The sequence below is a fragment of the Podarcis melisellensis genome (genome assembly GCF_964234715.1).
Source record: "Podarcis melisellensis genome assembly, chromosome: 14".
Classification (NCBI taxonomy): Eukaryota; Metazoa; Chordata; class Lepidosauria; order Squamata; family Lacertidae; genus Podarcis; species Podarcis melisellensis.
The window spans coordinates 38085242-38098028 of NC_138546.1; the positions used below are offsets into that span (position 1 = coordinate 38085242).

Consider the following 12787-nt stretch of genomic DNA (forward strand, 5'->3'; position numbering starts at 1 on the left):
ATGCCTTGTGCCAATCGAATCGGCCGCGTTGCCTGGGGACTCACCTTTGCTCAGCGCTTCCCAGCGGAGAGGTGACGGTGGTTTTCCTTGCTGCATCCCCTTTGCTGGGTTGCTGCGCTGTGGGAACCACCACTTGAGGCTTCATTTGGCTGCTGGCTGGGCTTTCTGCCTTTGGCTCGGAGGGACTCAGAAGTTGAACATAACCTGTGCTTGGAAAATCTCTTATTTTGGCTGCTGATCCCTTATTTTCGAGGCTGCTGGTCCCTTATTTTCAAAACTGTAAGTTGACAGCTATGTTGCACACACACACACACACACACACACACACACACACACACACACCGTATCTCTAAAGCACTGGGCTCACCACCAAGAATCCTGGGAACTGCAGTTTACAAAGCTACAGTTCCCATGATTCTTTGGGATCACTTTTTCTAAATTTGCCCTTCTTTGAAGTTTGCAATGCTCCAGCCAAGTTATGTGTACAAAAATATAAAGTTACAAAGATGAGTAAAAAAATAAGTTTCAAAAATGCATTATGTTCGGGGGGTTCGTGTGTGTAAAAAATGTGCACATCAGTCAAAACTGCATATAAAAATTATCTGTGAAGAGGGATTGATAGTTAAACCACTCTGGGAATTGCAGTTTGGTAAAAGGAACGGGGGGGGGGTCCTATTAACAACTATCAGCACCCATAACAAGCTACAGTTCCCAGGGTTTTTGGAGGAAGCTATCAACATGTAAATGTATAGGGCAAATGGGGCCAGTGTGCTTGTGTTGCAAGTGCTTAATGCACAGTGTTTGACCTTTCTGCTGTCTAAGCGGTACTGCAAAGTCTCATGAATACACTCCACACTGTCAATGTTTACTGAGTCGGTATTAAATATGTCACAGATGTTTAATTAGCTTAGGCTTGGACTCAGATGTGGTTCAAAGTATATATTTTTTTATCAAACAGTTTAGTTTGGACTGTATTCCTCTTTGCTCTCCTGCTTTCTCCCACCCACCCAAGATGATGAATCAGCTGGGATTATTTCATATTTGTTTGGAGATGCTCTCCAGTACAGTCCACAACTCGCAGCCTCCAATTCCCTGGGCTTTCCTTTTTGCGATACACTTTTCCACTCATGCAGAAGTTCTTGTAAAAGTTCGACTCTGTGGTGTGGAAGGAATGTGCTTTTATTTCACAGGCGAGATAGGAACTCACATGCAAACATTGTGAGCCTTTAGGAACATAAAAAGAGCATTCCTGGATCAGGCCAGTGACCCGCCTAGCCTAGCATTCTGTTCACACAATGGCCAACTAGATGCCTACAGGAAGCCTGGAAGTTTAAACACGGGAACACAAGAAGCTGACTTACACCAAGTTGGACCAATTACGCATCATCTGGGGCCTTACTTCCTGTGCCTCCTGCACAAGATGTCTGGACGGTGGCAACATGAAAATAGGCCTTTTCTGCAGTGGCTCTCCATTTGTGGAACAGTATCCACAGAGAGAGGAGAGCGCAAAATATGGTCTGAAGCTCAACATCAAAAAAACTAAGATCATGGCCACTGGTCCCATCACCTCCTGGCAAATAGAAGAGGAAGAAATGGAGGCAGTGAGAGATTTTACTTTCTTGGGCTCCATGATCACTGCAGATGGTGACAGCAGCCACGAAATTAAAAGACACCTGCTTCGTGGGAGAAAAGCAATGACAAACCTAGACAGCATCTTAAAAAGCAGAGACATCACCTTGCCGACAAAGGTCCATATAGTAAAAGCTATGGTTTTCCCAGTAGTGATGTATGGAAGTGAGAGCTGGACCATAAAGAAGGCTGATCGTTGAAGAATTGATGCTTTTGAATTATGGTGCTGGAGGAGACTCTTGAGAGTCCCATGGACTGCAAGAAGATCAAACCTACCCATTCTTAAGGAAATCAGCCCTGAGTGCTCACTGGAAGGACAGATCCTGAAGCTGAGGCTCTAATACTTTGGCCACCTCATGAGAAGAGAAGACTCCCTGGAAAAGACCCTGATGTTGGGAAAGATGGAGGGCACAAGGAGAAGGGAAAGGCAGAGGACGAGATGGTTGGATAGTGTTCTCGAAGCTACCAGCATGAGTTTGACCAAACTGCGGGAGGCAGTGGAAGACAGGAGTACCTGGCGTGTTCTGGTCCATGGGGTCCCATGGGGTCACGACTAAACGACTAAACAACAACAATCCTCAGAGAGGTTTGGCTGGCACCTTCATTATACAACTTTAGTCATCAGGAGAGAATGTTCCTCTACAACCAAGCCTTTGGCTGATTGACATCTGATGCCCTTTTAAATGTGTTGTGGGAGGCGAGTTCATTGGTTTGCTACTGTTCTTATTTTGTAGTTTTTATATTGCATTTTTATGTTGTGAACTGCCTTGAGATCTATGGATGGAGGGTAGTATACAAATTTAAATAACTATCATCGATTTAGGCTCAGTGCTGCCTGCACTAACTGACAGTAGCTCTCCAAGATATCAGTCTCTGCGACCACAATGTCAGGGTGAATTCTCCTTGTATGTACAGTGCTTCCTACTTAACACACTTTTACAAGGAGTGTCTGCATTTCTCATCTGAATCAACTCTGCATTCATTATAAGCATAAGTTAAAGTTGCTCATTATATTTCCCCAGGCTACCTAAGCACTGTTTCCATCCCAGCTGGTTAAGAACTGGCTTCTGAATTTGCGTTTCCCCTCCTTCCTCCCTGTCTGATCCTAAACTTCCACTGCTTCGCAGGACATCTTCGGGTGGTGCTGTGGTCTAAACCACTGAGCCTCTAGGGCTTGCTGATCAAAAGGTCAGCGGTTCGAATCCCAGCAAAGGGGTGAGCTCCTGTTGCTCTGTCCCAGCTCCTGCCAACCTAGCAGTTCAAAAGCACGCCAGTGCAAGTAGATAAATAGGTACCACTGTGGAGGGAAGGCAAATGGCATTTCCGTGTGCTCTGGCTTCTGTCAAAGTGTTCTGTTGCACCAGAAGCGGTTTAGTCCTGCTAGCCACATGACCTGGAAAGCTGTTTATGGACAAATGCCGGCTCCCTCGGCCTGAAAGCAAGATGAGCGTCGCAAGCCCGGACTTAACAGTCCAGGGGTCCTTTACCTTTTACCTTACCTTCGGGAGAAGAAAAACCTAAGGAGCAAGACTTAAACAAATCCAGAGCAGAGCCCCTAAGATGGCTGGGTGGCTCCTTGTACGCCTCCTTCTAGCAACTCCTGCAACCAAGTTGGTCTTGCTTTGTTTTCTTTTGGACCACATCAGCGAGGCCTAGTCAGGGCAGCAGAGGACCTCCATACCCTCTGCCCAAACTTGTGCCCCAGTGAGATCACTTCAGTGCTGCTAATATAGCAGTTTGACTTCACCTCTAGAGATGCACCCCAGTGTCTCTCAAGACAGATGGGTGCCAATAACTCCTGCTATAAAAGGTTTCTTGCTTGCGTGTCACCATTAGGTTATTGGTGGAAGAGCACATGCTTTGCAAACAGAAAGTCACAGATGTTATATACTTAAGTTCTCACCCTGGGCCAGCAGGGGGATACTGTAGATAGTTTTCACTCAGGTCCACATATGCAAATAAGGAATTGAAAGTGACGTTCAGTGATTGGATAGTTACAGAAAGTGGTTACTGTTGCGTTGTAGTGGAGCTCTATATAAGCAGGCTTGCTGAACCCTTCAGTTCAGTTCTGTTCTGCCCTGTGAATAAACAAGAGCTGTTTGAAGAATCGCTGTGTCGTCTGATATGTTCACCCACAACTGAACAACAGGTTCAGTCCTCAGGCATCTCAGGTTAAAAGAATCTCAGGAATAAGAGTATGAAGAGATCCCATGCCTGATACTCCGCAGAACTCCTGCTAGAGAAGACACCAGTGTAAAAAGAAGGCACTTTTCATCATATGTGGTGGACGTGTAAGGTAATCAAACCATTCTGGGAAATGATATATAATGAATTGAAAAAAAATGCTTAAAATAACTTTTATTAAAAAAAAAACAACCTCAGAGGCTTTTCTATTAGGAGTTGTAGGTGCTGATATTCCAAGGGAGCAGAAAAGACTTTTTATGTATGCGACGAGAACTGCACTGATGTTGTTAGCCCAGAGATGGAAAGAAGTTAATGTCCCCACCAGAGAAGAATGGCAAATTAAATTATTGGACTATGCTGAAATGGCAAAACTGACTGGAAAGCTCAGGAACCTGGAAACCAAAACTTATATAAGGAATGGGGAAAATGTATAATTTACCTTGGAGACCACTGTAAGTAATTGAAAACATTAACAGGATTGCAATAATGCTTGTAATGTAGCGAGAGCTATGGATATAATGGAGTTATAAAAAAACTTGGATTATTGAAAAAAAAATGTCGTAGAGAAAGTTTAACAACAGTACCCATGGAAGAGAAGGTGGGAAGTCCAGAGATTCAGAGGAATATTCTAATTGTGGATGTGTTGTGGTATTATTATAATTTTAAATTTGTAAAACCCAATAAAAATTATTTTTTTTTGGGGGGGGGGAGAGAAGACACCAGTGGGTTAGACAAGCCAAGTTATATTCAAGGCTGTTTAAGCCCATTGATTCCAATGGATTTATAATCCTTTTAATGGATTTATAACTCTCTTGACTTTAAGCTAAAATAGGCAGTCTGTATAACTGTGATGGAGTACTCAAAGTTATAACAAAACAACTGCGCATCGGTGTTGTTGAAAATCACACTGGTCAGCATTCAAAGAAGGTAAAACAGTAATGACGCAGTGAAAATATGAGGGAATTCAGTATATATCAGACCTACCTTCCCTATATCACTATATCACGAAAGTTGCATGCTTGCAACTAAGCCCCTTAGGGATTTGTACAAAGAAATAAACTTTTGATCCTTCGATATTAAATATTAGCTATCTCTCCAATGACACACACACACACACCGCCACCACCCAAAAAACCTGGGCTACTTGTTCTTCTCCATGTTTTTCAATCCCATCTCATACTTTTTGATGTCAGGAGGGGGTGGACCAGAAAGCAATCATTTGGCTAATGTAGAAATGACAGGATCCTTTCATTCCGTCGCCCAAATGAGCTCATGTGTTACAAAAAGGCTCTAACAGATTAATTTGCTCAGGGAAATGATGTCACATTGCCTGGAAAACAAATCATTTGCAAGCTTTATATAGCCACCTCACTGTCTCCAGGGGCAGATCAAGAAGACGGGGAGGTCATGCAGTTTCTAGTTTTCTCGGGGCTTTAGTCTCACACTGCACAGTCCAGGAACGTCTGAGACAGAGCTCAGAAATGCCCACTCTGCACACACTGCTTTTTCCAGGTTAAAGGGGGCCTGAGGGCCCTTAGCTTTTGGGGATGGGAAAACGTGTCAATTTCAGTTTGTCTCCCATTTTTATTTTTCCCGTCTTAAGTTCAGTCCTCATGTCCAAGAGTTTGTGATCTCTTTCTTTTAAAAAACGCCCTCGTTAAAATCCATCAGCATTTAAGCACTAATTTCTCCTAGCGTGCACGTTTTTGTATGAAATTTTGCATTATTATTATTTTTTTGCAAAGTCATTTTCCTTAATGTAATGCAGTTTTGCCTGTTGATTTCACTCATCCTTTAATGCACACTTTACCCTAATTGATGCATGGTTGTGCCCATTACTTGGCTGGAGAATGGCACTGCAAAAACAACAACAATAATATATATATATATATATATATATATATATATATATATATATATATATATATGCAGGTTTTGGTGTCCTCGGGTGTCTTCCCGTGTAAAAGTTGGGGTGTCTAGGCGACGTTTCGACGAGGTCTCACTCGTCATCTTCAGGCTGGTGCTTTCGGCTTCTTGTTACTGGAACAGAGCAGGATCTCAGTGTTTGAGTTCCTATAAATACTGTTGAGGGGGTGTGGTGTATAGCCTCCAATGTTCTGGGCAGAGAGGAAGTTCCCAGGCTAGTGTGCCTTTTCTTCTTTTGTTCCTTAATTACTTGAGGGATATCTTGAGTGATTTCTTGAGTGATATCCTGAGTACCACTTAGGTGGGTCATTAGGTGTGGATTAGTTGCTAAAGTCTTTGTGTCTTGACCTCTTGAACTTTGTGAAGAGTTTTTCTGAGAAGATGGCTGTACTGCACTTAGTTGTGCTCTGGCTTGGCTTCGTGTATAGGGGCGAGCTGTGGTTTTGTGGCCTGTGTCAGCCAGATCTGTGTAGGGATTGCAGGGGGGTGCAGCATCCGGAGGTGCCACCATGGTTTGGCTACTGGATGGTGTCTGTAATTTATCTGTGGAGAGGGTCTGGGTTTGGGTCTGGTGTGGTTGATTGGTGATGGCGTTCTGTGTGCCTCTGGATCTGGTGTCAGTTTTTGTGGGGAGGGCTAATTTCCAGATGTCTGGCAAGCGGGATGTGTCGTCACGCTTGTTCATGTTGTGAGGGTGTTTCTCTATCTCGATGGCTTCCATGATTATTCTCTTGTGGTGATGTTCCATGTTAAAGAGCAATTTGGAATCTGCAAAATTAATTTCGTGTCCTGTTTCTTTCATGTGTTGGAAAAGAGAGGAAGTTTTTTCTTCTTTTTTGACGGCATTCTTGTGTTCCGCTTGCCAGACATCTGGAAATTAGCCCTCCCCACAAAAACTGACACCAGATCCAGAGGCACACAGAACGCCATCACCAATCAACCACACCAGACCCAAACCCAGACCCTCTCCACAGATAAATTACAGACACCATCCAGTAGCCAAACCATGGTGGCACCTCCGGATGCTGCACCCCCCTGCAATCCCTACACAGATCTGGCTGACACAGGCCACAAAACCACAGCTCGCCCCTATACACGAAGCCAAGCCAGAGCACAACTAAGTGCAGTACAGCCATCTTCTCAGAAAAACTCTTCACAAAGTTCAAGAGGTCAAGACACAAAGACTTTAGCAACTAATCCACACCTAATGACCCACCTAAGTGGTACTCAGGATATCACTCAAGAAATCACTCAAGATATCCCTCAAGTAATTAAGGAACAAAAGAAGAAAAGGCACACTAGCCTGGGAACTTCCTCTCTGCCCAGAACATTGGAGGCTATACACCACACCCCCTCAACAGTATTTATAGGAACTCAAACACTGAGATCCTGCTCTGTTCCAGTAACAAGAAGCCGAAAGCACCAGCCTGAAGATGACGAGTGAAACCTCGTCGAAACGTCGCCTAGACACCCCAACTTTTACACGGGAAGACACCCGAGGACACCAAAACCTGCATTCCTGTACCCGTAAAAATCTACGAAAGCAAATATATATATATATATATATATATATATATATATATATATATATATATATATATATATATTAGTAGTACCCTGTGTTGCCCCAGCCACTCCCAAAAGGTGGCTCAGTTTCCAGAGAGGGAGTTGCTCTCATGGGAACCTGTGTTGACCAATTTATAAGGTTAGATCAAAACAGTTAGATTTTTATATATCCATAAAAAAACAAACCCGTGGATTGTATAAGATGATGCTCTGAATAATCAGGGTTATTAATTTTTAAAAAAATCAATTTAAAGGTGCAACATTTGGTTAATCTAACCAATAAATTGGTTAAAATCTGTTTTAGCATCTCCCAAGCTAAAATATAGCTGTGGGGGAAGGGAAATAATGAGGAATGGAAATATATTCCCCCCAAAAAACCCTTCTGTTTAAGTATCCATAAAACCCAGAGCTCCCTTTGCATTTGGGTGCTATTAATATACATTAACTTCTAGAGAGATGGGAAGTTTTTGGCTTTCTCACCACAATGGGCGCCTTGACGTAATCAAGCTGCATTTCCTGTATATTTTTCACCCAAGGAATGGAGATTAAGAATAAACAAACATTAGCAAAAAGTCAGGCTGGGTCAGAAGACACTTTGAGATTTTGAGAACAAAGAAACAAGCATCTCCATGATGTATTTTAACCCCCCCACCCAAAGAAAGGATTTAATTTCAGAGGTCTATGGAATGGCATAAAAATAAATAAAAGAAAATGTTTCAGAGGAATAGGCTAAAATGTTTGACACTTTGCAAGATATACGTTTAAACATACTTCTTCTGCCGTCTTCCAGAATGCTTCCTCCAAATGTCAAAGGGATGGAAAGTTTACAAACCACTGGGGAATTAAAACATTTTTTTTAATCGCTATTTTAGTTTTCTTCTCCAGCACAGTGGGTGGGAAAAAGACATATTGAAGCACATTCCACCTGGGAACGTTTTCCCTGCACCAGAGGCACCCAAATTATGGAGAATTGTGCTGAGTGCACCAGGATGTCCCTTTTATTCTTCTCAAATGAAACCTGGACAGGAAAAGTTATGGCAGATTGAAACCATATCTACTATAGAGTTTGGAAAGTCTATCATCTGTTCACTGTGCATTTTGTATACCTCTGAAGATATTGATGGCAAATTTTACAGTCCTGGTCTCCTGCAAAAGGTATTTGCCATCACTGTGTCCATTTACCTGGCGTCATGAACTGGCAGAATAACAGGGAGGAAGAGGAATAAGATCCCAGCGAGGGGTGTAACTGGGACTGGGACACTGGAGCAAGCTGGGCTTTGGGAGAGGTTGGAGGTATTTACAGGGTGACGGAGGTATTTGGAGGTATGTTGGAGGTATTTACAGGGTGACGGAGGATGACGAGGGGCTGGGGGCCAGGACACAGGAACCAGAGCATCAGGCCCCATCACCAGAGGGGTCCCTGTCTTCATGATCATGACAGGCTCTGAGGCAAAGGGAGCAGCAGGTGAGGCAATCCAGAAGGTTGAAGCAGCCAAGGGCCCACAACCCAGTTCCTCAGCTGGCCAGGTGGGAATCACTAGCTCTGTGATTCCTCAGCTGGAATAGGCTCAAAACAGGAGGTCTCATGTCTCCTCAAGCCCAGACCCTGCACCAATGGAGATGCAAAGTTGAAAAGGCAGCAGAGCTGAGGTGCTGTGTTTGCTCAACTGCCCATGTTGATAGGCCTTGACTTGGACGTTCCTGGACCTCGACGGGGCTGTGCTTTGGGTTTGACTTTGGATTATATCCTGACTGCTGGACTTTGCTACTTGGATTGGCCCTGAACCTCCTTTCCTGACCCTCACAGACGTTGGGTTTTGGACTTCACTTGTGCTGATCAACCCTCAGATTTTGAACTTTGGACCTGCCAGGTAGACAGGGGTTCAGAACACCTGGAGATAAGAGGATTTGACCTATAATAATAATTTATTATTTATACCCTGCCCATCTGGCTGGATTCTCCCAGCCACTCTGGGCGGCTCCCAATAGAATATAAAAAACACGATGTATGGGTGTTAAAACATTAAAAACTTCCCTAAACAGGGCTGCCTTCAGATGTCTTCCAAAAGTCAGATAGTTGTTTATTTCCTTGACATCTGGTGGGAGGGCTTTCCACCACGGAGAAGGCCCTTTGCCTGGTTCCCTGTAACCTCACTTCTTGCAGGGAGGAAACCGCCAGAAGGCCCTCGGAGCTGGACCTCAGTGTCTGGGCTGAACGATGGGGGTGCTTTGAGTCTGTTGTCCTTGGTTTTACTACTAAACCAGGGCTCTGAGGATCACTGTCCCAACTCCAGTGTTGGGGAGTTCCAGCTACGGTCACAGTACAAGTTATATGACCAATGTCATTTCGTTTGACGGCTCTCCAATGAGACCTTTGATAAAAACTTATTTTAATTAACATAAAATTGAACAATATTTCAACATACACATCTATCCTTACAGTGCAATAAAAATGTATCCTCATTGTACAGCGTTTTGCATTATGAAAATAAAATGCGTAACGAGTATGAATCATGTAAATCTGTAATGCATCTAAAGTTGGCTTTGGCTTTTAAAGTCTTTATAAATTCATAGAAAATATTGAACATCTAACAAAATAAATAAAACATATTTTAATCAAAGATGTCTAACGATCAGCTTCAAAAGATTTGCAGGTTGGGTGGGTTCGTTTGTTTACATTTGCTACTAAACTCATTTTAAAGAGACCTGACTCTCAGTAGTGCTCAGAAGTGAATGATTGCGCCTTCTGCAATGCGAAAAAATAGAGCTATGTCCGTTTTTCAGAAGATTCCCCCCCTCCCAAAATCCTTCATAAAAGGTTTGCATGTCAAATATTGTTCAATGTAACTGGGGTTTTTTTCTTCCTTTAAGTGCTCGTTAAAAAGTATCCTCATAACTGTTGAGAGATTACCACCGATGGAGATGTTCGCCTTCACTTGTAGATCCGATTAATGTGTCTAAAATTGTTTCTTTTATAAGGAGGAGGCTATCTTCAAGCTTTGGAAATCTGGCATGAAGAGAATGCCAAAAATGTGAGACAAAACCAAAAAAAGGTTCGCTTTCAAACCCTCTTCAGTACAGACATCGCAGCAGTCCAGTGTAATTCAACTTGAAAGGCTCACTCAACACAGAGTCCCTAGGTGGGAGGTTGCCAAGAGTCCACTGCTGACCTCAAGACATTCTTAGAATGCTCAGGTTCTCCGAAGCTGTGTACAGGAAGGCCTTGCTGTAATACTGAAGTGACCAAAACAAATCCGAAAATGCATTCTCAAATGCAAGTTTGTAGGAACGCCTCCGGATGTGCAATATTCAGACCACCAAGAGGCCCGGTTGCTATTCGGGGGGAGGTCGGAGGGTCCGTAGCTTCCTGTCGTCCAGCCCCTTCCAGTATTTGAAGTTGTTGTCTAGATGCTGCATCAGATTTGGAAGATCTGCAAAGGCTGGAGAAGAAAGGAAACAAAGTGCTTACGTTCCTGCGGAATAAGACAATCATAGAATCATAGAGTTGGAAGAGACCACAAGGGCCATCGAGTCCAACCCCCTGCCAAGCAGGAAACACCATCAGAGCACTCCTGACATATGGTTGTCAAGCCTCTGCTTAAAGACCTCCAAAGAAGGAGACTCCACCACACTCCTTGGCAGCAAATTCCACTGTCGAACAGCTCTTACTGTCAGGAAGTTCTTCTTAATGTTTAGGTGGAATCTTCTCTCTTGTAGTTTGGAACCATTGCTCTGTGTCCACTTCTCTGGAGCAGCAGAAAACAACCTTTCTCCCTCCTCTATGTGACATCCTTTTATATATTTGAACATGGCTATCATATCACCCCTTAACCTCCTCTTCTCCAGGCTAAACATGCCCAGCTCCCTTAGCCGTTCCTCATAAGGCATCGTTTCCAGGCCTTTGACCATTTTGGTTGCCCTCCTCTGGACACGTTCCAGTTTGTCAGTGTCCTCCTTGAACTATGGTGCCAAGAACTGGACACAGTACTCCAGGTGAGGTCTGACCAGAGCAGAATACAGTGGCACAAGATGGGGAAGGTGTCCAATGGCTCTGAACACTGCATGCTAGAGGCCTGTTCTTTGAGTTCAATTAATTTGCAGATTTTCAACACAGTCTTGTTATTCTAAGCAAATCTTAACAATATTCTGGATTGCCTACTGAGCAGTTGTCAAGGGGATAAGAGGTTACTTACCATCCCAAGCGTCAAACATGTCGGTGATGAAATAATCAATGAAGGATATTTGAGATTTGGGGATGCTACAAGTGTTCCGGTCAAAAACAGGCATCACAACAGGCAATCCTTGCCTTTTCTCGTCATCTGTCTGAAAAACAACCCCCGCCCAAAAGAAACCCATTGTTACGACTGTTTTGTCTGTTATTGTTAATGAGCTCTCAACTTTTTATTATTTATTTATTTATTTCAGCATTTATAAGATATTCTCTTGGCTAAAGAAATCAGTACGAGAAGCAGTATACCAAAGCATATGAAAAATCAAGATTATTGCAGAATCTTAGAAAGTTGCAGAATCTTAAAATGGGTTGTGGTTGTGACCAGGTCTGAGAGCACACATAGGTTGACTGCTTTCATTTGGGGGTGATTTCAGAACAAGGAGGATATTATACTGAGCTAGGGTCAGAAATGAAGGGAGAGAAAGACACCTCCACGTACCCTTAACCTCCTATGAAAATCATGTATAGAATCAACATTCAGTTTCTATGCCACTCATACGTGTCACAAAGAGGTTTTCATACAATAAATAATAACAGAGTAGAACATCACAATTGCAACACAACTTATATAAAACAATTAACAACTCATCCATAAAACAACCACCTTCTATAAAACACTATTAACCAAACAACTTAAAAATAGATTAAACAGCACAGCCACAAGAAAAGCGGTGATATAAAGTTGTTATAAAATTCACAAAGCATTACAGCACTCCTAATCCACAAAACGATATTAAAATTAACAAACTAACAACCAAAAACGAACAATGCACTGTTGAATTCTCTCTCTCTTTCTCAGCTGAAATTTCTCCAGCTGGCCGTATCTCACCCACCTGTGCAAAATATTCCTCAGAGATGCGGCCTGCCCACTCGACACACTGCTCCAGGGGCCGACATGGGTTGGAAACATCAGCACACTTAATTAGCATGCGCTTGATCAGGATCCGGTTTTCGGGAGACGTGAGGACGGTTTTGATGGAATCGCTATCTCCGTTTGCACCCTTATCGAAAAGTTGACAAAAAGGTACCATCAGCATCTGTGCAGGAACTTCAAAGGCATCACGTATAAACAAAGAATCTTGTGGGAACCTTAAACATGAACAGATTCATAGCGGCTTTAAAGGATCAAAGTCTGTTTTGGATGCATGAACACACTTTCACACACATGGGTATTGAGGGACGGGGAGAGGTACCTGCATGATCAGTAGGCTCAAGATGTCATGAAACTTTCAGGGAAGTTTTCAACGTTTG

General features: G+C 43.1%; 1 protein-coding gene across 4 annotated transcripts in view; it reads right to left on the reverse strand.

Moving 5' to 3' along the window:
• Window positions 1-9678: 9678 nt before the first annotated feature.
• The window catches only part of PDE8A (phosphodiesterase 8A), a 173331-nt gene continuing 170222 nt past the window's right edge, over window positions 9679-12787 (reverse strand). For all 4 annotated transcript variants that reach the window (XM_081888516.1, XM_081888515.1, XM_081888514.1 and 1 more), the window contains 3 exons: window positions 12370-12537; window positions 11499-11628; window positions 9679-10745 (listed from right to left, as the gene is read on the reverse strand). In XM_081888516.1, the coding sequence (XP_081744642.1) occupies window positions 10639-10745; window positions 11499-11628; window positions 12370-12537 (405 nt within the window). In that variant the 3' untranslated portion in view covers window positions 9679-10638. The remainder of the gene's footprint in view (window positions 10746-11498; window positions 11629-12369; window positions 12538-12787) is intronic.